Here is a 21,337-nt window from a genome sequence, read left to right as displayed (position 1 = left end):
AATTTGGAGCAACTCTGAAGCTGGTGGCTTGGGCTCAAACTAGAAAACTCCACCGAACCTTCCATGTCCTCAGTCTCCCCAGGCCTGCACCTGCCACACTCTGCCACCACGCCCGGCTAATTTTGTATTTTTAGTAGAGACGGAGATTTGCCGTTGGGAGGCTTGGGCAGGAGAATCACTTGAACCTGGGAGGCAAAGGTTGCAGTGAACGGAGATCACACCATTGCACTCCAGCCTGGGTGACAGAGTGAGACTCTACCTCAAAAAAATTAATTAAGTAATTAAAAAAACAAAACCTCATCATCTCTCCATTGTCTCTAATCTTATCCCTTGATATTGACAATCAATGTTAACGGCAAGATACGTATCCTTCAGCAACTTTATGCTTATGTAACTGATCACACATACACATGTAATTTTTCTACCTTTTCTCCTTTATTTATCTATTTTTATGAAACAGAGTCTTGCTCTGTGGGTCAGGCTGGAGTACAGTGGCGCAATCATAGCTCACAGCACCCTCTACCCGCTGTGCTCAAGCGATCCTCCATCCTTAGCCTCTGGAGTAGCTGAGACCACAAGCATGTACCAAAACGGCTGGCTAATTTTCTACTTTAATGAAAATGGAGCATATGGTGAGCAGCTAGGATTGCATTCAGCTCCTGCAAACCGTGGCTTAAATAAGAAATGAGTTTCACTTTTCTTGGGTGACAGCAGCTCAGGGTTAGATGGTGCAGGCTGCAGCAGCTGCTGAAACACACACTCTCTCTCCTTATGTGTGCTATTTCCAGAGTGTCACTTTGGTCCCCACGGTCATAGATGGCTTCTGCCTTTTAGGCGCTGAGTCCATGTTGGGGCGGGAAGAAGAGAGAAGACAAAGGGTAAGAGACATGTATCAGCCAACTCTGATTCAAAGCACAATACGTGCTATGGGAAAACAATAGTTGGCCAGGCATGGCGGCTCACGCCTGTAATCGCAGTGCTTTGGGAGGCTAAGGCAGGAGGATCGCCTGAGGAGTTCAAGGCTGCAGTGAGCTATGATCATGCCACCAAACTCCAGCCTGGGTGACAGAATAAGACCTTGTCTAAAAACAAACAAACCAAAAAACGCTCATTGATTTTTGCCTTATTAGAAGTGTAAAATGTGTTAATTTTAGAAAAATGTAAAAAAAAAAAAAAGAAAAGAAAAATAAAAAAGAAAAGTATACAAAGAGAAAAGTATAAGGAAAAAATAAAAACATTCATAACCCCATTATGGAAAGATAATTACTACTTATATTTCTACACTCCCTTCCGCTCTTTCTTCTATGCTTGCTTTTCTTTTCTTTTTTTTTTTTTTTCCCCCCTGAGATGAAGTCTTGCTCTCTCTCCCAAGCTGGAGTACAATCTCAGCTCACTGCAACCTCTGCCTTGCAGGGTCAAGCAATTCTCATGCCTCAGCCTCACCAACAGCTGCAATTACAGGCATGTGCCACCAGGCCTGGCTACTTTTTGTATTTTTAATGAATAAATTAATTATTTTTTGAGACAGAGTCTCAAATTTTTGCTTTTTTTTTTTTTTTTTTGTAGAGACGGAGTTTCACCATGTTGGCCAGGCTGGTCTTGAACTTCTCGCCTCAAGTGATCCACCTGCCTCAGCCTCCCAAAGTGTTGGGATTATAGATGTAAACCACCGTGCCTGGCCCCAAGTAGCAACTCTCTACCCATTAAACACTAACTCTCCATATCTCCTTCTCCTGATCCCTGATACCCTTTATTCTATCTTCTGTCTGTGTGAATTTACCTTTTCTAGATATATCACATAAGTGGGATTATACAATTGCTCTTTTTTTTTTTGAGTTTCACTCAGGCTGGAGTGCAGTGGCATGATCTTGGCTCACTGCAGCCTCTGCCTCCTGGGTTCAAGTGATTTTCCTGCCTCCCAGCTTCCCAAGTAACTGGTATTACAGTTGCCTGCCACCACACCCGGCTAATTTTTTTTTTTTTTGTATTTTTAGTACTGACGGTGTTTCACTGTGATGGCCAGGCTAACCTCGAACACCTGACCTCAGGTGATCCACCTGGCTCAGCGTCCCAAAGTGTTGGGATTACAGGTGTGAGCCACCTCGCCCGGCCATTCAGTTGTTCTTTATGGCTTATGTCCCTTAACAATGGGTTTATGGCCTCTTGGGAAGACAATGTGATCACTTTTACCTCCTGGCCCTGACAGCCGACCCAAGTACCTTAGTCCATATGAGTTGTTACAACAAAAATAGCATACACTAGGGGGCGGCTTATAAACAACAAACATTTTCTTCTTCTTCTTTTTTTTTTTTTTTTTTGAGACAGAGCCTCGCTCTGTGCCCAGGCTGGAGTGCAGTGGCCGGATCTCAGCTCACTGCAAGCTCCGCCTCTGGGGTTTATGCCATTCTTCTGCCTCAGCCTCCCGAGTAGCTGGGACTGCAGGCGCTCGCCTCCTCGCCCGGCTAGTTTTTTTTTTTTTTTTTTTTTTAGTAGAGACGGGGTTTCACCGTGTTAGCCAGGATGGTCTTGATCTCCTAATCTCGTGATCCGCCCGTCTCGGCCTCCCAAAGTGCTGGGATTACAGGCTTGAGCACCAAAATGCCTGGCCAAGCATTTTCTTCTTAAAGTTCTTTTTCTTTTCTTTTCTTTTCTTTTTTTTTTTTTTGAGACAGAGACTCGCCTTATTGCCCAGGCTGGAGTGCAGTGGCTCAGTCTCGGCTCACTGCAACCTCTGCCTCCCAGGTGCAAGCGATTCTCCTGCCCTCAGCCTCCCGAGTAGCTGGCACTACAGGCGTGCCTCACCACACCCAGCTAATTTTGTTGTATTTTAGTAGAGACCGGGTTTCACCCTGTTGGCCAGGCTGGTCTCGAACTCCTGACCTCAAGTAATCTGCCTGCCTCGGCCTCCCAAAGTGCTGGGATTACAGACATGAGCCACTGTGCCTGGCCAGTTTCTGACAGTTCCGGAAGCTGGGAAGTCCAAGATCAAAGTGCTGGCAGATTTGGTGTCTGGTAAGGGAACCGTTTCTCATAGATGGTCCCTTCTTACATGTCCTCATATGATGGAACGGGCAAACAAGCTTCCACAGGTCCCTTTTATAAGGGCACTAATCCCATTCATGAAGGCTCCACCCTCATGACCTTATCTCCTCCCAAAGGCCCCACTAGTTTAAAAAAATTTTTATGTTAGAGATGGGGTCAGCCGGATGAGGTGGCTCATGCCTGTAATCCTAGCACTTTGGGAGGCTGAGGTGGGTGGATCACGAAGTCAGCATTTCAAGACTAGCCTGGCCAACATGGTGAAACCCTGTCTCTACTAAAAATACAAAAATTAGACAGGCGAGGTGGCAGGCACTTGTAATCCCAGCTACTCGGGAGGCTGAGGCAGGAGAATCACTTGAACCCGGGAGGCGGAGGTTGCAGTAAGCCGAGATGGCGCCACTGTACTCTAGCTTGGGTGACAGAGCAAGACTCCATCTCCAAAAATAAATAAATAAGATAAAATAAAATAAAATAAAAATACAAACATTAGCCAGGCATGGTGGTATGTGCCTATAGTTCCAGCTACTTGGGCGGCTGAGGCAGGATAATTGCTTGAACCCGGGAGGCAGGGGTTGCAGTGAGCCAAGATCGCACCACTGCACTCCAGCCTGGGTGACAGAGTGAGACTCTGTTCTGAGCTTGAAGCCTGCAGGCTATGAAGAAGAAAAGAGCATTCTGGGCCAGGCATGGTCCTGGAATCCTAGCACTTTGGGAGGCCAAGGTGGGAGGATCCCTTGAGGCCAGGAGTTAGAGACCAGACTGGGCAACATAGTGAGACTCCTGTCTCTATAAAACATTAAAAAAATGCTAGCTGCAGCCAGGCGTGGTGGCTTATGCCTGTAATTCCAGCACTTTGGAAGGCTGAGGCAGGCAGATCACCTGAGGTCAGGAGTTTGAGACCAGCCTGGCCAACATGGTGAAATCCCGTCTCTACTAAAAATGCAAGAATTAGGTGGGCGTGGTGATAGGTGCCTGTAATCTCAGCTACTTGGGAGGCTGAGGCAGGAGAATTGCTTGAACCTGGGAGGTGGAGGTCACAGTAAGCTGAGATTGGGCCACTGCACTCCAGCCTGGGCGACAGAGTGAGAGTGAGACTCTGTCTCAAAAAAAAAAAAAAAAAAAAAAAAAAAGGTTGGGCGGGCTGGGCGCCATGGCTTGCGCCTGTAATCCCAGCACTTTGGGAGGCTGAAGTGGGAGGATCACCTGAGGTCGGGAGTTCAAGACCAACCTGACCAACATGGAGAACCCTGTCTCTACTAAAAATACAGAAAATTAGCCGGCTGTGGTGGTGCATGCCTGTAATCCCAGTTACTCGGGAGGCTGAGGCAGGAGAATCGCTTGAACCAGGGAGGCAGAGGTTTCGGTGAGCTGAGATTGCGCCACTGGACTCCAGAGCAGGCAACAAGAGCAAAACTCCATTAAAAAAAAAAATTATCTGGGCACAGTGGTGCGTGTCTGTAGTCCCAGCTACTCAGAAGGCTGAGGTAGGAGGATGGCTCGAGCCCAGGAGGTTGAGGCTGCAATGAACTATGACGGCCCCACTGCACTCCAGCCTGGGCAACTGAGTGAGATCCTGTCACACACTCACACAAAAAGGAAGAATAAAAACAGAAAAGAAAAGAACATTCTTTTTGCTTGGGAGGTATTTAGACGGTATCATGAGCTTGTGTTTCAAGCTGCGTGTTCAATAAACCATTTCTGCAGGGACAATGACACATTGTGTGATGTGCTCTGAGAGCGCCTGCTGGGCCTGGGCCGCTGGGGGAGGCTGCAGGGGACAGAAGACATTTCAGCTGGATGGTGGCCAAAGGAAAGGCAAGAACCAGCCAGGCAAAAGGCCTGAAGGTGTGAGAGGCTCTAGAATGATCTGAGACTGGTGAGTGGGGGAGGTGGCCTGGTTTGGCTGGAACCCAAGGCTCCCTGGGGGACAGGGAAGGAGTGAGCTATTGGGGCCTGGTCTCCGATGCCAGACTCACGCCTGTGGGTTTCCTCCTGGAGGCAGTGGAGGCTCGCACGGCTGCGCTTAAGCAGGAACGGGCAGGTCAGAGCTGGGGAGCAGAATGTCTTCTCACTGCTTCATTTTATTTTTCAAGTGCCAACTTCTTAATATCTCTGAGTGAAGCACTGTGCTATTATTGGGATTGTGGCAGCATCTCTAATTGACAGTCTTTTTTTTTTTTTTTGGTATGTGTTTTTGAGACAAAGTCTTGCTCTGTCACCCAGACTGGAGTGCAATGATGCAATCATGGCCCACGGTGGCCTCCGCGGCCTTGACCTCCCAGGCTGAAGTGATCCTCCTGCCTCAGCCTCCCGAGTAGCTGGGATTACAGGCACACATGCCTGGCCCATTTATTTTTTGTAGAGATGGGATTTGGCTACATTGCCGAGGCTGCTCTTGAACTGCTGGCCTCAAAGAATCCTCCTTCCCACCTTGGGCTCCTGAAGTGCTGGGATTACAGGTGGGAGCCACGGCACCCAGCCCTAATTAACAGTTCTTTTTTGCCAGGTGCAGTGGCTCCCGCCTGTAATCCCAACACTTTGGGAGGCCCAGGCAGGCAGATCACTTGAGGTCAGGAGTTCGAGACCAGCCTGGCTAACATGATGAAACCCTGTCTCTGCTAAAAATACAAAAATTAGCTGGGTGGGGTGGTGGGGGCCTGTAGTTTCAGCTACTCGGGAGGCTGAGACAGGAGAATCGCTTGAACCCAGGAGGCGGAGGTTACAGTGAGTGGAGTTTGTGCCACTGCACTCCAGCCTAGGCCACGAGGCGAGACCTCCATCTCAAAACAAAGAACAAATGAACAGGCCAGGCGCGGTGGCTCAAGCTTGTAATCCCAGCACTTTGGGAGGCCGAGACAGGCGGATCACGAGGTCAGGAGATCGAGACCATCCTGGCTAACACAGTGAAACCCCGTCTCTACTAAAAAAAAAAAAAATACAAAAAACTAGCCGGGCGAGGTGGCGGGCGTCTGTAGTCCCAGCTACTTGGGAGGCTAAGGCAGGAGAATGGCGTGAACCCGGGAGGCGGAGCTTGCTGTGAGCCGAGATCCGGCCACTACACTCCAGCCTGGGTGACAGAGCGAGACTCCGTCTCAAAAAAAAGAATTAAAAAAAAAAAAAAAGAACAAATGAACAAACCACCACAAAAACAGTTTGTTTTGTTTTTTTTTTGAAGCAGGCTGAGCACAGAGGTTCATGCCTGTAATCTCAGCATTTTGGGAGGCGGAGGTGGGAGATCACTTGAGTTGAGGAGTTTGAGACCAACTTGCAACATAGTGACACCCTCCATCTCTACTAAAAAAAAAAAAATTAAAAAGTGTGTGTGCCTGTGTGTATGTGTGTGTGCGCAATGTGTGTGTGTGAGTATGTGCCTGTGTGCTTATTTCTCTGGTCTTTCCAGCTGGGATCTTTCTTGATGTCCCTCCCTTTCCTGTGCAAAGGAGGTCTGATCTGAGCAAACCTGACTCGTTGGGACCCATTTCTGTTTTTCTTTTCAAATGTACCTCTATTACTCTCTTTCAAACACATTAGGGAAAACCGGAAGAGAAGCTCTGCCCAGCCCCAAGTTGTGGGATTCGCCTGGGGCAGTGCTCCGAGGCCTGAGTCTCTCAGTCTGGCGGTCTCCTCTGAAGCCAAACTTGGTGCTTCATCTTTTCTAGTTGTGTAACCCTGGACTCAGCTCTTCATCTTCCTGAACCTCAGATTCTTCATTTGTGAAATGAATAAATAATATTTACTTTGCAGGGCTATGAGGATTAACAGAGCACACAAAAGTTCTTGCCTAATGGGCCAGGCGTGGTGGTTCATGCCTGTGATCCCAGCACTTTGGGAGGCTGAGGAGGGCGGATCCCTTGAGGTCAGGAGTTTGAGACTAGCCTGCCCCATATGGTGAAACCCCGTCTCTAATAAAAATACAACAATTAGCCGGGCGTGGTGGCGGGTGCCTGTAATACCAGCTACTCGGGAGGCTAAGGCAGGAGAATCGTTTGAACCCGGGAGGCAGAGGTTGCAGTGAGCCGAGATCATGCCACTGCACTCCAGCCTGGGTGATAGAGCAAGACTCCATCTCAAAAAAAAAAAAAAAAAAGAGAAATATAGGACTTTTATGGAGTCCCAATATATGGAGTCCCAACATATGACCAGAAATAGAGAAAGCAAATTCTAATGGTAGAGGCATCAGTCATAGTTCCCCTACAGATGGATTCTGGGGGTGAGGTTGGGTGAAGGAGGTTACCGGAATCACTGGAGCAGGAGGATCTAAAGAGTTAAGGCAGGCGGGGCGTGGTGGCTCATGCCTGTAATCACAGCACAGCACTTTGGGAGGCTGAAGCAGCAGATCACCTGAGGTCAGGAGTTCGAGACCAGCCTGACCAACATGGAGAAACCCCGTCTCTACTGAAAAATACAAAATTAGCCGAGCGTGGTGGCGCATACCTGTAATCCCAGCTACTTGGGAGGCTGAGGCGGGAGAATCACTTGAACCCGGGAGGCGGAGGTTGCAGTGAGCCAAGATTGCACCATTGCACTCCAGCCTGGGCAATAAGAGTGAAACTCCGTCTCGGGGAAAAAAAAAAAAGGGTTAAGGCAGCTGGGCGCAGTGGCATGTGCCTGTAATTCTAGTGCTTTGGGAGGCTGAGGAAGGAGGATCACGGATCACTTGAGTCTGGGAGTTGGAGGCTGCAATGAGCTAGGAGTGCGCCATTACACTCCAGCTAGGTGACAGAGTGAGATCCTGTCTTTAAAAAAAAAAAAAAAAAAAGATTTAAGGGCTCTCTTATTTTCCAGGAGACCAGTGTAGTTTATATTCTTTCATCCAACTGACTCACATTTAGTGAGTACCTTGTATGTCCTGGATGTAGGCGCTAGGATAGAACGGTGGGTGAAATGGACACAGTCCCTGACATCATAAAGCATAAAGCAAGCAGACAAGCAGAAAATGACACAGAAAATAAGGTATTATAGGCTGGGTGCAGTGGCTCACGCCTGTAATCCCAGCACTTTGGATGGCTGAGACGGGCGGATCACTTGAGGTCAGGAGTTCAAGACCAGCCTGACCAACATGGTGAAACCTCGTCTCTACTAAAAATACAAAATTAGCCGGGCGTGGTGGCGCAAGCCCCTTATCCCAGCTGCTTAGGGGGCTGAGGCAGGAGAATCACTTGAACCTGGAAGGCGGAGGTTGCAGTGAGCCAAGATCCCGATACTGCACTCCAGCCTGGGTGACTGAATAGACTCCACCTCAAAAAAAGGAAAAAAGAAAAAGAAAAAAGAACTTGAGATGGTGTATTGCTCTGTCGCCCAGGCTGGAGTACAGTGGCACAATTATAGCTCACTGCAGCTTTGAATCCCTGGGCTTAGATGAGCCTTCCACCTTGACCTCCTTAGTAGCTGGGACTACGGGTGCCCACCATCATGCCCAGCCATGAGTTTTAGGAAGAAGATGAAATTTAAAAATTACAGGGCAGGGGCCAAGCGCAATGGCTCACACCTGTAATCCCAGCATTTTGGGAGTCCGAAGTGGGAGGATCCCTTGAGGCCAGGAGTTTGAGACCAGCCTGGGCAACATAGCGAGATTCTGTCTTTACAATAAATAAGAAAAATTAGCTGGGCATGGTGGCATGCGCCTGTAGTCCCAGCCAGTTGGGAGACTGAGGCGGGTGAATCACTTGAGCCCAGGAGTTCCAGGGTGCAGAGATCTGTGATCGAGCCACTGCTTTCCAGCCTGGGCCACACAAAGAAACCCTGTCTCCTTTTTTTTATTTTTATTTTTTGAGACAGAGTCTCACTCTGTCGCCCAGGCTGGAGTGCAGTGGCGCGATCCTGGCTCACTGCAAGCTTCGCCTCCCGGGTTCATGTCATTCTCCTGCCTCAGTCACCTGAGTAGCTGGGACTACAGGCGCCCGCCACCATGCCCGGCTAACTTTTTGTATTTTTTTTAGTAGAGACAGGGTTTCACCGTGTTAGCCAGGATGGCCTCGATCTCCTGACCTCGTGATCTGCCCGCCTCGGCCTCTCAAAGGGCTGGGATTACAGGTGTGAGCCACCTTCACCAGCTGAGACTCTGTCTCTTAAAAAAAAAAGGTAATAATTAATAATGAAGATAAATAACACTTTGGTTCCTTAAAAAGAGGTACCTCGCAGAGCCGTTGGAAGCCCCAGCCAGGAGAGCTCAGGACCAACCCTTCCCTGAGTGTACCAAGCCAGGCACCTGGGCGGTGCAGGAGGGTGGCCCAAGGGGAGCAGGTGCCCCCTCTCATTTTGTGGCCCGTCCCTGCACCAATTATTGCTTTATTACTGTTTTCAGTCAGATATAATTCCAGCATTTTCTATAATCTTGATCTTTTCATTGATACCAGATTTTTGTACAAAGATTTGTATATAAAATGATTGTGTACCCACCAGAATACATTCCCCGGCAATTAGAACGTTTAAGATGCAGCTCCTAACCGTCCTTCATTTATTACTTTTGAAAGTGTTTTGTGATTTTTTTGGGGATGTGTTTACAAATCCAATAACAATTCTCATTTAGAGTTGCAAAACACGAAGCCATTTCAAACCGAGACAGATGGCAGCTAAATGAAGTTTAATTAAAGAATGAGTGCTTTGAATCAAATCACTTTTTAAAAAGTACAGTACACTGAGATTCTGGAGAGGTTGCATAAACAGCATCTGGGCGCTCTGTGAGGAAGAGTCGGTAAGGCTTTCCCATCGGATAAAGGGCTGGGCGGGCACAGGGTGGGCGAAGGGGAAGCACAGCCCTTTGCACCAGACCTCTGTCCTCTGCCTGGACACACCTCCCAAAGCCCAGGCCTCCAGGGACTGGGGAAAACTCACAGGAGGCAACCTCTTGCTTCAAAAGCTTTGACTTGGAGCAAGGGAAGGGGGTGGGAGGGGGTCCCCACTTCTGCCCTCTCTTTAAGACACAGGGTCTCGCTGTGTTGCCCAGGCTGGAGTGCAGTGGCTCAATCCTCTGCTTTTAGGGAAGCAGGAGGACAAGAGGGTTTGCTGCACCGACCCACTTAATTGCACGCCATCTGCACAGTGAGCCTGAAAGAGAACAGATGGGGAGCTTCGCGGGCCTCTGCGCGGATGAAGGAGGATCGGGTTCCCCGGGCCCGCCCTACCCGCCCCCCACCCCGGACTCGCCCTACCCGCCCCCCACCCCGGGCTCTGTGCCTTTCCATGCATGGGATGGCAGTGCCCGCGGGCACAGTCTCAGTCCCGCCGCTCCCGGCCCAGGCAGGAGCCACTTCCGCCTCTGGCCGCGGATCTGAGCGGTGGAGCGGGGGCGGCGGGTCTAGACGACCAACAGGCGCCAGCGGGCGGTGGCGGGCGGGAGGGGGCGCCAGGTGGGCCGGGCCCGGGGGACGGAACGGTGGGACAGAAGGCTGGGGACCCTTACGCCCTGCGAGGCGCCTGGAACGCCGCGCCTAGATGCTTGCACTTGGTGCAAGGAAAGCAAAACAGATTTTAAATCAAGAGTCACAGAATCGGGGGTGGGGGATGGGTTACAGGACGTGAGGGTTGAAGGCTAGGTGACAGCCGCAAGGACTCTTCAGATCATCTTGACTTCATAGGCAGTTTCTGCTTGGAGGTGGTGGCCAGTTTAGGAGGTCACCCCTGCCCCCATCCTGGAGTGGAAAAAGTGGGCCTGGCCCAGGGCAGGGGCTGAGGGTGGAGTGGAGGCGCCTGGTGGCACTGGGAGCCACTAGGAGGTGGGAGGGAGGAGGGTGAGGCTGGCAGCTGACTGGGTGGGGGGTTTGGACCAGCGGAGAGAGGGGTGGCTGTGCCAGGCACGTGGTGTCTAGTGTCTTTCCAGGAGGAAGCATGGTCTGGAAGGCTGGGATGGGGCCTTCCTCCCAGCTCTGGGCATGGACGGGACTGACCCCGAGGGCTGACAGAAGCCTTGGACTAAAGTTTTGACCATTTCCTCAGCTGACTCAGAACTCAGCCCCTCCAAGCCACAGGCCTCATTCTGGGCCCTGGGTGGATGGTTAGAGCCAGATCCTGGGGTCACCCTGATCCCTGACTCTCCAGAACCCCTCATCCATCTGATTGGCTGACCCTCTAGTTATTTTATCAGCCTGGTCCAAACCACTGCCATCTCTCTCTTTTTTTTTTTGAGACAGAGTCTTGCTTTGTCACCCAGGCTGGAGTGCAGTGGTGCGATCTCAGCTCATTGCCAACCTCTGCCTCTTGGGTTCAAGAGATTCTCCTGCCTCAGCCTCCAGAGTAGTTGGGATTACAGCTGTCCATCACCATGCCTGACTAATTTTTGTATTTTTAGTAAAGACAGGGTTTCGCCATATTGGCCAGGCTGGTCTCGAACTCCTGACCTCAGGTGATCCACTCACCTCAGCCTCCCAAAGTGCTGGGATCACGGGCATGAGCCACTGCGCCTGGCCTCCACTGCTATCTTCTGTTGGAGCCTCCCAGGTGGTCTTCCAATGTATTCCTCCCTTCCTTCTCCAATGTCTCTCAGCGGGCAGGGGCACCCTTCCAAAATGCAGACCTAGGCCTGGCTCTCCCCCAGGTACTTCCTGTTGTGGGTCTCATGTGCCCTCTGGAAATTGCCTTGGCCGGGCTTATGAGGCCTTCCATGTGGGTCGGTGAGAAAAAGGATGCAGCTCTGTCCCAGAGCGCGTGGCTGGGCAGACGTAACCCGAGCTGGATGTCCGCCTCTGCCCACCACTTCAGCCTGGTACCATGTGTGGGAGACACCTGCTGAGCGTCCTCGGGAACCCTGACCGAGTCCGCGCCTGCCCCGACATGTCACCTCCAGCTACCCTGTGTCTACTCTGGCGACACCTTCTTATTCCTGGAATGCACCCAGTCCCTGTCCAGCCCCGTTTTTGCCCACATGGCTCTCCTCTTACACACCCACCTGCCTCAGCCCTCCTCTCTTTGTGCCCCCAAAGCCTCACTTGCTCTTCAAGCCTCAGCTTCAAGGACTCTTCCTACTTTCTGCACTAGGTGAGGTCCCCTGCTTTGTTTTCTCAGAGGCAGGGTCTTGCTCTGTGGCTCATGCTCAAGAGCAGTGGTGCAGTGGTGCAGCACGGATCACTGCAGTGTCAAACTCCTGGTCTCAAACAGTCCTCCTGCCTCAGCCTCCAGAGTAGCTGGGACCACAGGGACACACCACCATACCCAGCTAATTAAAAATTTTTAGAGAAAGGGTTCCACTATGTTGCCTAGGCTGGTCTCGAACTCCTGGCCTCAAGCGATCCTCCCACCTTGGCCTCCCAAAGCACTGGGATTACAAGCCTGAGCCACCACAAGAGCCTTACTCTGTTTTGTGCTACCTGGCAGCCACTTCCCCAATCAGGACACTCTGCTGCTTGGCCTTCCAGCCAGAAGGGCAGGGCTCAGTAAATATGTGTTGAGTCAATGAGCAGGGACTGGGTGCCAAGTCTTGAATGCCTGCCATGCTCTTGTGACTTGTCTTTCTGCCTTTAGTCTTGTCCCTTCCTTCAACTTCCCACCTGCCCCTCAAGTGGTCTTTCTGAGACATAGCTAGGACCCGTCACTTTACCTGTCAGTTTTCCAGAGCTCTATCCAAAATCATCCCAGGCTGGGCATGGTGGCTTATGCCTCTAATCCCAGCACTCTGGGAGGCTGGGGCAGGAGGATGGCTTGAGCCCAGGAGTTTGAAACCAGCATGGGCAACATAGCAAGACCCCATATCTACAAAAAAATAAAAAAATTGGCTGGGCGTGGTGGCTCACACCTGTAGCCCCAGCTACTCTGGAGGCTGAGGCAGGAGGATTGCTTGAGCCCAGGAGTTTGAGGCTGCAGGAAGATGTGATCGTGCCACTGCATTCCAGCCTGGGGACACAGAAAGACCTTGCGCCTGAAAAAAGAAAACTTGTCCTGACCCCACCGCCCCCCACCTTTTTTTTTGAGATGGAGTTTCATTCTTGTTGCTCAGGCTGGAGTGCAATGGTGCAATCTCGGCTCACTGCAACCTCTGCCTCCTGGGTCCAAGCAATTCTCCTGCCTCGGCCTTCCAAGTAGTGGGAATTACAGTCGCACGCCACCATGCCCGGCTAATTTTTTTTGTATTTTTTTTTTTTTTGAGACGGAGTCTCGCTCTGTCGCCCAGGCTGGAGTGCAGTGGCTGGATCTCAGCTCACTGCAAGCTCCGCCTCCCGGGTTTACACCATTCTCCTGCCTCAGCCTCCCGAGTAGCTGGGACCACAGGCGCCACCACCTCGCCCGGCTAATTTTTTGTGTTTTTAGTAGAGACGGGGTTTCGCCGTGTTAGCCAGGATGGTCTCGATCTCCTGACCTTGTGATCCGCCCGTCTCGGCCTCCCAAAGTGCTGGGATTACAGGCTTGAGCCACCGCGCCCGGCCTTTTTTTGTATTTTTAATAGAGATGGGGTTTCATCATGTTGGCTGGGCTGGTCTCGAACTCCTGACTTCAGGCGATCCGCACACCTTGGCCTCCCAATGTGCTGGGATTACAGGCGTGAGCAACTGCGCCCGGTCTCCAAACCCCTTTTTGAAGATGCTTCTCCCTCACTGTGGTGAAGCCACAGTGCTTCACTGGGATGGGCCTCTCCCTCTCTGACATTTACCATATTTAACACTCTTTTTTTTTTTTTTTTTTTTTTTTGAGACGGAGTCTCGCTCTGTCGCCCAGGCTGGAGTGCAGTGGCCAGATCTCAGCTCACTGCAAGCTCCGCCTCCCGGGTTCCCGCCATTCTCCTGCCTCAGCCTCCCGAGTAGCTGGGACTACAGGCACCCGCCACCTCGCCCGGCTAGTTTTTTGTATTTTTTAGTAGAGACGGGGTTTCACCGTGTTAGCCAGGATGGTCTCGATCTCCTGACCTCGTGATCCACCCGTCTCGGCCTCCCAAAGTGCTGGGATTACAGGCTTGAGCCACCGCGCCCGGCTTTTTTTTTTTTTTTTTTTTGAGACAGGGTCTTGCTCTGTCGCCCAGGCTGGAGTACAGTGGTGTAATCACAACTTACTACAACCTCAACCATCTGTACTCAAGCAATCCTTCTCCTGCCTCAGCCTCCTGAGTAGCTGGACTCCAGGTGTGCATACCACAATGCCTGGCTAATTTTTGTGTGTGTGTGTTTTTTGTTGTTGTTTTTTTTTTTTTGAGACGGAGTCTCGCTCTGTCGCTCAGGCTGGAGTGCAGTGGCCGGATCTCAGCTCGCTGCAAGCTCCGCCTCCCGGGTTTACTCCATTCTCCTGCCTCAGCCTCCCGAGTAGCTGGGACTACAGGCGCCCGCCACCGCGCCCGGCTAGTTTTTTGTATTTTTTAGTAGAGACGGGGTTTCATCGTGTTAGCCAGGATGGTCTCGATCTCCTGACCTCGTGATCCGCCCGTCTCGGCCTCCCAAAGTGCTGGGATTACAGGCTTGAGCCACCGCGCCCGGCCGTGTGTGTGTTTTTTTTTGTTTTTTTGGAGACGGAGTTTCGTTCTTGTTGCCCCAGCTGCAGTGCAATGGCGTGGTCTCAGCTCACTGCAACCTCCGCCTCCCGGGTTCAAGCGATTCTCCTGCCTCAGCCTCCTGAGTAGCTGGGATTATAGGCACCTGCCACCACGCCTGGCTAATTTTTGTATTTTTAGTAGAGACAGGGTTTTTTTTTTTGAGACGGAGTCTCGCTCTGTCGCCCAGCCCAGGCTGGAGTGCAGTGGCGCGATCTCGGCTCACTGCAAGCTCCGCCTCCCGGGTTCACGCCATTCTCCTGCCTCAGCCTCCCGAGTAGCTGGGACTACAGGCGCCCACAACCGGGCCCGGCTAATTTTTTGTAATTTTTAGTAGAGACGGGGTTTCACCGTGGTCTCGATCTCCTGACCTTGTGATCCGCCCGCCTCGGCCTCCCAAAGTGCTGGGATTACAGGCGTGAGCCACCGCGCCCGGCCGAGACAGGGTTTAACCATGTTGGCCAGGATGGTCTTGAACTCCCGACCCCAGGTGATCCACCCACCTCGGCCTCACAAAGTGCTGGGATTACAAGCGCGAGCCACTGTGCCCGGCCTCATTTTTGTATTTTTGTACAGACGGGGTCTCCCTATGTTGCACAGGCTAGTCTCAAACTCCTGACCTCAGGTGATCCACCTGCTTCAGCCTCCCAGAGTGCTGGGATTACAGGTGTGAGCCACATTTAAAATTTTGTAGAGAAATGGTTCCACTATGTTGCCTAGCCTGGTCTCAAACTCCTGGTCTCAAGCAATCCTCCCACCTTGGCCTCCCAAAACATCAGTATTACAGCCCAACGAGGTCGAATTCCTGACCTCAAGCAATCCACCCACCTCAGCCTCCCAAAGTGCTGGGATTCCAGGCGTGAGCCACCAACCTCCCAAAGTGCTGGGATTCCAGGAGTGAGCCACCACGCCCGGCTCCATGGCACATTTTCCTTCCGTGGCTTTTCTTCTTGATGTCACACGCTCCCAGGAGGACAAAGAGCTCTGAGGGCTTTCTGGACACTACCTCTGCTGTGATGAGGAAGGAGGGCCTTGGCAGGCCACCTGAGCTGCGTTTCCCGATCCCGTCCCCAGTGACAGCTGCGGCCGCGATCCAAACGAGAACATGAAACAGTGACCGTAAAAGTAAAGGCAACACTTTTTTTTTCTTTTTTTTTTACTTATTTAAAAAGGCCTTGGTGGCAGGAATATAGTGTAAAAATCATTGGAAAAACTAAAAGGCATCGATACATATCCGAATATACACTTTGTACATAAATTACATTTCCTTTAGTCTTTCTGAGTGAGGTCCTGATTCAGTACTGAGGTCTAGTAATTAAGAGGTCCCGGGAGCTGCACGTTCAGGCCGGCATAGTCCACCATGTACATTGGCCATTGCTAGAGAGAGTGACAAAGGCACTTGGTTAGGACTCCAGGTGATGCGGAATGAACCAAAAATGCTTAGCTCTGCTTTTGGAGGGGCTTTCTCAGAGGCTATTTATTTATATATTTTATATATATATATATATATTTTTTTTTTTTTTTTTTTTTTTTGAGACGGAGTCTCGCTCTGCCGCCCAGGCTGGAGTGCAGTGGCCGGATCTCAGCTCACTGCAAGCTCCGCCTCCCGGGTTCACGCCATTCTTCTGCCTCAGCCTCCCAAGTAGCTGGGACTACAGGCGCCGCCACCTCGCCCGGCTAGTTTTTTTTTTTTTTGTATTTTTAAAGTAGAGACAGGGTTTCACCGTGTCAGCCAGGATGGTCTCGATCTCCTGACCTCGTGATCCGCCCGTCTCGGCCTCCCAAAGTGCTGGGATTACAGGCTTGAGCCACCGCGCCCGGCCTATTTTATATTTTTTTTGAGATGGAGTTTCACTCTTCTGCCCAGGCTGGAGTGCAGTAACGCAATCTTGGCTCACTGCAACCTTGGCCCCCTGGGTTCAAGCGAGTCTCCTGCCTCAGCCTCCCAAGTAGCTGGGATTATAGGCGCCCACCACCATGCCTGGCTAATTTTTTTATTTTTTTATTTTTATTTTTTATTTATTTATTTTTTTGAGACAGAGTCTTGCTCTGTCACCCAGGCTGGGGTGCAGTGGCCGGATCTCAGCTCACTGCAAGCTCCGCCTCCCGGGTTCACGCCATTCTCCTGCCTCAGCCTCCCAAGTAGCTGGGATTATAGGCATGCACCACTACGCCTGGCTAATTTTGTATTTTTATTTTTATTTTATTTATTTTATTTTTTTTTTTGAGATGGAGTCTCGCTCTGTCGCCCAGGCTGGAGTGCAGTGGCGCGATCTCGGCTCACTGCAAGCTCCGCCTCCCGGGTTCACGCCATTCTCCTGCCTCAGCCTCCCGAGTAGCTGGGACTACAGGCACCCACAACCGCGCCCGGCTAATTTTTTGTATTTTTAGTAGAGACGGGGTTTCACCGTGGTCTCGATCTCCTGACCTTGTGATCCGCCCGCCTCGGCCTCCCAAAGTGCTGGGATTACAGGCGTGAGCCACCGCGCCCGGCTAATTTTGTATTTTTAGTAGAGAAGGGGTTTCTTGTTTTTTTTTTTTTTTTTTTGAGACAGAGTCTCGCTCTGTCGCCCAGGCTGGAGTGCAGTGGCACGATCTTGGCTCACTGCAAGCTCTGCCTCCCGGGTTCACGCCATTCTTCTGCCTCAGCCTCCCGGGTAGCTGGGACTACAGGCCCCTGCCACCATACCCGGCTAATTTTTTGTATTTTTATTAGAGATGGGGTTTCACTGTGTTATCCAGGATGGTCTCCATCTCCTGACCTCGTGATCTGCCCGCCTCGGCCTCCCAAAGTGCTGGGATTACAGGCGTGAGCCACTGCGCCCGGACAGAGAAGGGGTTTCTCCATGTTGGTTAGGCTGGTCTCATACTCCTGACCTCAGGTGATCCACCCTCAAAGTGCTGGGATTAGAGGTGTGAGCCACTGTGCCCAGCCTTTTTTCTTTTTTAAATTTTTATTTATTTATTTATTTTGAGACGGAGTTTTGCTCTTGTTGCCCAGGCTGGCGTGCCATGGCATGATCTCGGCTCACTGCAACCTCCACTTCCTTGGTTCAAGCGATTCTCCTGCCTCAGCCTCCCTCGTAGCTGGGATTACAGGCGTGCACCACCATGCTGGGATAATTTTTGTATTTTTAGTAGAGACGGGGTTTCACCATGTTGGCCAGGCTGGTCTCGAACTCCTGACCTCAGGCAATCCACCCACCTTGGCCTCCCAAAGTGCTGGGATTACAGGTGTGAGCCACCGCGCCTGGCCAGTGACATTTCTTTTCACATCTCCAGCTCTGGCGCGGCTGAAGGACATGGGCAGGTCCCTTCCTGGACCTGGGCTGGCCCATCTGCCCAGCGGGGATGTGAATTCCGACCTGAGTGCCTGTGAGTACCCCGTGAGAAAGATGGGCTACTTCTCGGGTGAGATGGGTGGATGCATCTATAACCCCCACGGCCGGAAGGTCCCCCCTCAAAGCCCAGTGCCTCCCCATCCCCTGGGCCCACATGCCAGAGTAGACGGCCCTGCCTGACCGAGGGGGGAGGGTCACAGAGACGAGGGCTGGAGTCCAAATCTGTGCAACTTTACCACGAGTGAGATCTGATTGGCCGATGCCACTGAATCCGGGTTAGAGGACGAGGAAGAGGAAGACGAGGAGGAAGAGGAGACGGAATTTCCTTCCGAGACCCGCTTTCTCTTGCGCTTGGGAATGCTGCTGTCTTTGGCTGGAAGGAGGGGAAAATGCTGTTGATGCTGGAAGCTGAGGCTTTTCTGTCTTAGCCTCCTGAGCTCCCTGAAAAAGTGTTCTGTCTTAAGGTTTCGAGTCCCCCTTTCAGGATTTCAAGCTCCTGATCCCCTGGGGGTCAGGGCCCACCGGTCCAGAGCCCACCTGTCCAGCCTCCTTCCCAAAGCAAGCCCGAGGGCCCACTCTCCCCGGCCTCCTGCTCTTGCTGGCCTGCCTGCCTTTGCTAACACTGTATCCTCATCCCCAGGTGTCCCTCCTCCTCCCCAGCAAGCTCATCCCTCAGGCCCTAGGTCCTCTCTCTTTCTGTTTTTTTTTTGTGAGACGGAGTCTCACTGTGTCACCCAGTCTGGAGTGCAGTGGCGCGATCTTGGCTCACTGCAACCTATGCCTCCTGGGTTCAAGCGATTCTAGTGCCTTAGCCTCCCAAGTAGCTGGGATTACAGGCGTCTGCCACCTCGCCTGGCTATTTTTTTTTGTATTTTAGTAGAGATGCGGTTTCACCATGTTGGGCAGGCAGGTCTTGAACTCCTGACCTCAAATGATCCATCCACCTCGGCCTCCCAAAGTGCTGGGATTATAGGCATGAGCCATGGAACCTGGCCTATCTTGTGTTGTAGGGTCTCACTGTTGTCCAGGCTGGAGCGCAGTGGTGCAATCGTAGCTCACTGCAGCCTGCAAGTCCTGGGCTCAAGCAATTCTCCCACCTCAGGCTCCTGAGTAGCTGGGACTATAGGTGTGCACCACCATGCCCGGCTAACTTTTTGTATTCTTATATCATTATGTTGCCCAGGCTGGTCTCAAATTCTCAACCTCAAGCAATCCTCCTGCCTCAGCCTCCCCAAATGCTGAGATCACAGGCATGAGCCACCGTGCCTGGATCATGGCAACAATATTAATCACATTCTCAGTTTCTGAGTATTTTCTGGGTGCTGGGCACGGTGCTAAATGCTTTGCACATTGTCTCTTGGGATCCTCCCAGCAACCCTCCAAGAACCTATTCACATTTCACTCATGAGCACCCAAAGGGGCAGGGCTGTTAAAGGATTTTCTCCAAGGCCAAGTCTGTGTGACTCCAGAGGCCACATTCTTTCCCGGGCTCTTTAAGGCTGGGAGGGGATGTGGGGCCCCGGGAGAGGTGGTCCAGGGAGGGTATAAAGAGGACCTGGGGCCAGGTGCAGTGGCTCACACTGGTAATCCCCTAGCACTTTGGGAGACCAAGGCGGGTGGATTGATTGAGGTCAGGAGTTCGAGACCAGCCTGGGCAACATGGTGAAACTCTGTCTCTACTAAAATATAAAAGAATTATATTGCTGTGGTTATCACTGATGTATGGTGGCCCCGAGCAGAGAGTTCACAGGTCCAAGTAGACAGGCAGTGCCCCAGGGAAAGAAACTCTGGTTTGGAATGAGAAGTCCTAAGTTCAAATTTCCCTGTGGCCACTTACTATTATCACTGTGTGAATTTGGGAAAACCGATGAACCTCTCTGAGTCAAATGGGGAAACCAGTGTGAGGTGAGACTCAGAAAGCACCGCATGCATACAAGAACCCAGCACCTAGCCCAGCGCGGAGCAGGGGTCGGCAGGTGTTCTGCGGTTGCCGAATTCACTTGAGGTGAAGATGTAAGACTTTGAGCAGCATGTCCTCATTGGATGGGTTACTGCATGGAAACCTCGCCCAGCCCAATGAAGAAGGGCTTTTATTGTCTTTTTGAGACAAGGTCTCACTCTGTCGCCCAGGCTGGAGTGCAGTGGTGTGGTCTTGGCTCACTGCAACCTCCACCTCCCAAGCTCAAGCGATCCTCCTGCCTCAGCCTCCTGAGTAGCTGGGACTACAGGTGCACACCACCCTGCCTGGCTAATTTTTTGTAGACACGCGTCTCTCTCTGTTTCCCAGTCTGGTCTTGAATTCCTGGGCTCAAAGAATTCTCCTGCTTCAGCCTCCCAAAGTGCTGGAATTACAGGTGTGAGCCACTGTACTCAGCCCACCAGAAGGATCTTAATGACACAGAGTAAGGGCAGGCTGGGTCCATGGGGCAAATGTCTCTTCAACTGGAGAAAAGTCAGAAACTGGGGGTCTGTGATGTGGCATAGAGACCCTGGGAAAGAGAAGACCTTGGAGGCAGGAGGAGCCCAGGCTCTGAGTCAGAGGGAATTTTGTGGGAGATTCCACATGAAAGAGAAGTCAGAGGCTGCCCCACCCTCTGTCTCAGACTGGTCCATGGGCTGTGGCCATCCTTGAGTCACCATGAGAGATAGCCACATTGGAGGGAGTGGTGGATGTGGGTGACAGTATCCACCCTCTGGGCATCTGTCCCAAATCCTCCTGAGACCTTCATGTGGCCTTCTGTGTCTCTGCCTTACTTTTTTTTTTTTTTTTTTTTTTTTGAGACAGAGCCTGGCTCTCTTCCCCAGGCTGGAGTACAGTAGCGCGATCTTGGCTCACTGCAACTGCCGCTTCCTGGGTTCAAGCAATTCTCCTGCCTCAGCCTCCTGAGTGGCTGGGATTACAGGTGCCCACCACCACCCCTGGCTAATTTTTTTTTTTTTTTTTTAGTAGAGACAGGGTTTCACCATGTTGGTCAGGCTGGTCTCGAACTCCTGACCTCAGGTGATTCACCTGCCTCCCTAAGTGTTGGGATGACAGGCGTGAGCCACCTTTGAGCTTCCCAAAGTGTTGGGATGACAGGCGTGAGCCACCGCGCCCGGCCTCGTCTCTGCCTTTGACCTGAGAGCAAACCAAATCGCCTCCAGATCCATGTGTTCAGCGCCATGCCTCACCCTTGTAACTGGCTCTTTTTTTTGGGGGGAAACAGGGTCTCACTCTGTTGCCCAGGCTGGAGCGCAGTGGCACAATCATAGCTCACTCCAGCTTCCACCTTCCGGCCTCAAGCACTCCTCCTGCCTCATCCTCTTGAGTAGTTGGGACAACAGGTATGCACCACCACTCCTGGCTAATTTTTAATTTTTTTGCAGAGATGGAGGGGGGTTCACTATATGGCCCAGGCTTGTGATCAGCTCTTGATAGGAGGAGGTGGCTTGTAGCTGGGCTGTGCCACCCAGGCTCTGGAGTTCCAGGTGAACCTGGTCCTGACAGGAATCAGGGCCTTGGGTCTCA

The 21,337-nt window shown here is 51.6% G+C and overlaps 1 protein-coding gene across 30 annotated transcripts in view; it reads right to left on the bottom strand.

The window, feature by feature from the left end:
- Nucleotides 1-21,337, bottom strand: part of GTF2IRD1 (GTF2I repeat domain containing 1) — a 186,194-nt gene that overhangs the window by 33,154 nt on the left and 131,703 nt on the right. For 8 of the 30 annotated variants that reach the window (XM_077994566.1, XM_077994569.1, XM_077994573.1 and 5 more), the window contains 2 exons: nucleotides 18,066-18,202; nucleotides 15,603-15,865 (listed from right to left, as the gene is read on the bottom strand). The exons of 1 other annotated variant lie outside the window; for it this stretch is intronic. In XM_077994566.1, the coding sequence (XP_077850692.1) occupies nucleotides 15,797-15,865; nucleotides 18,066-18,202 (206 nt within the window). In that variant the 3' untranslated portion in view covers nucleotides 15,603-15,796. 30 annotated transcript variants of the gene reach the window in all.

Source organism: Macaca mulatta, chromosome 3 (genome assembly GCF_049350105.2).
Source record: "Macaca mulatta isolate MMU2019108-1 chromosome 3, T2T-MMU8v2.0, whole genome shotgun sequence".
NCBI lineage: Eukaryota > Metazoa > Chordata > Mammalia > Primates > Cercopithecidae > Macaca > Macaca mulatta.
This window is presented reverse-complemented; position numbering and strand designations above follow the sequence as displayed.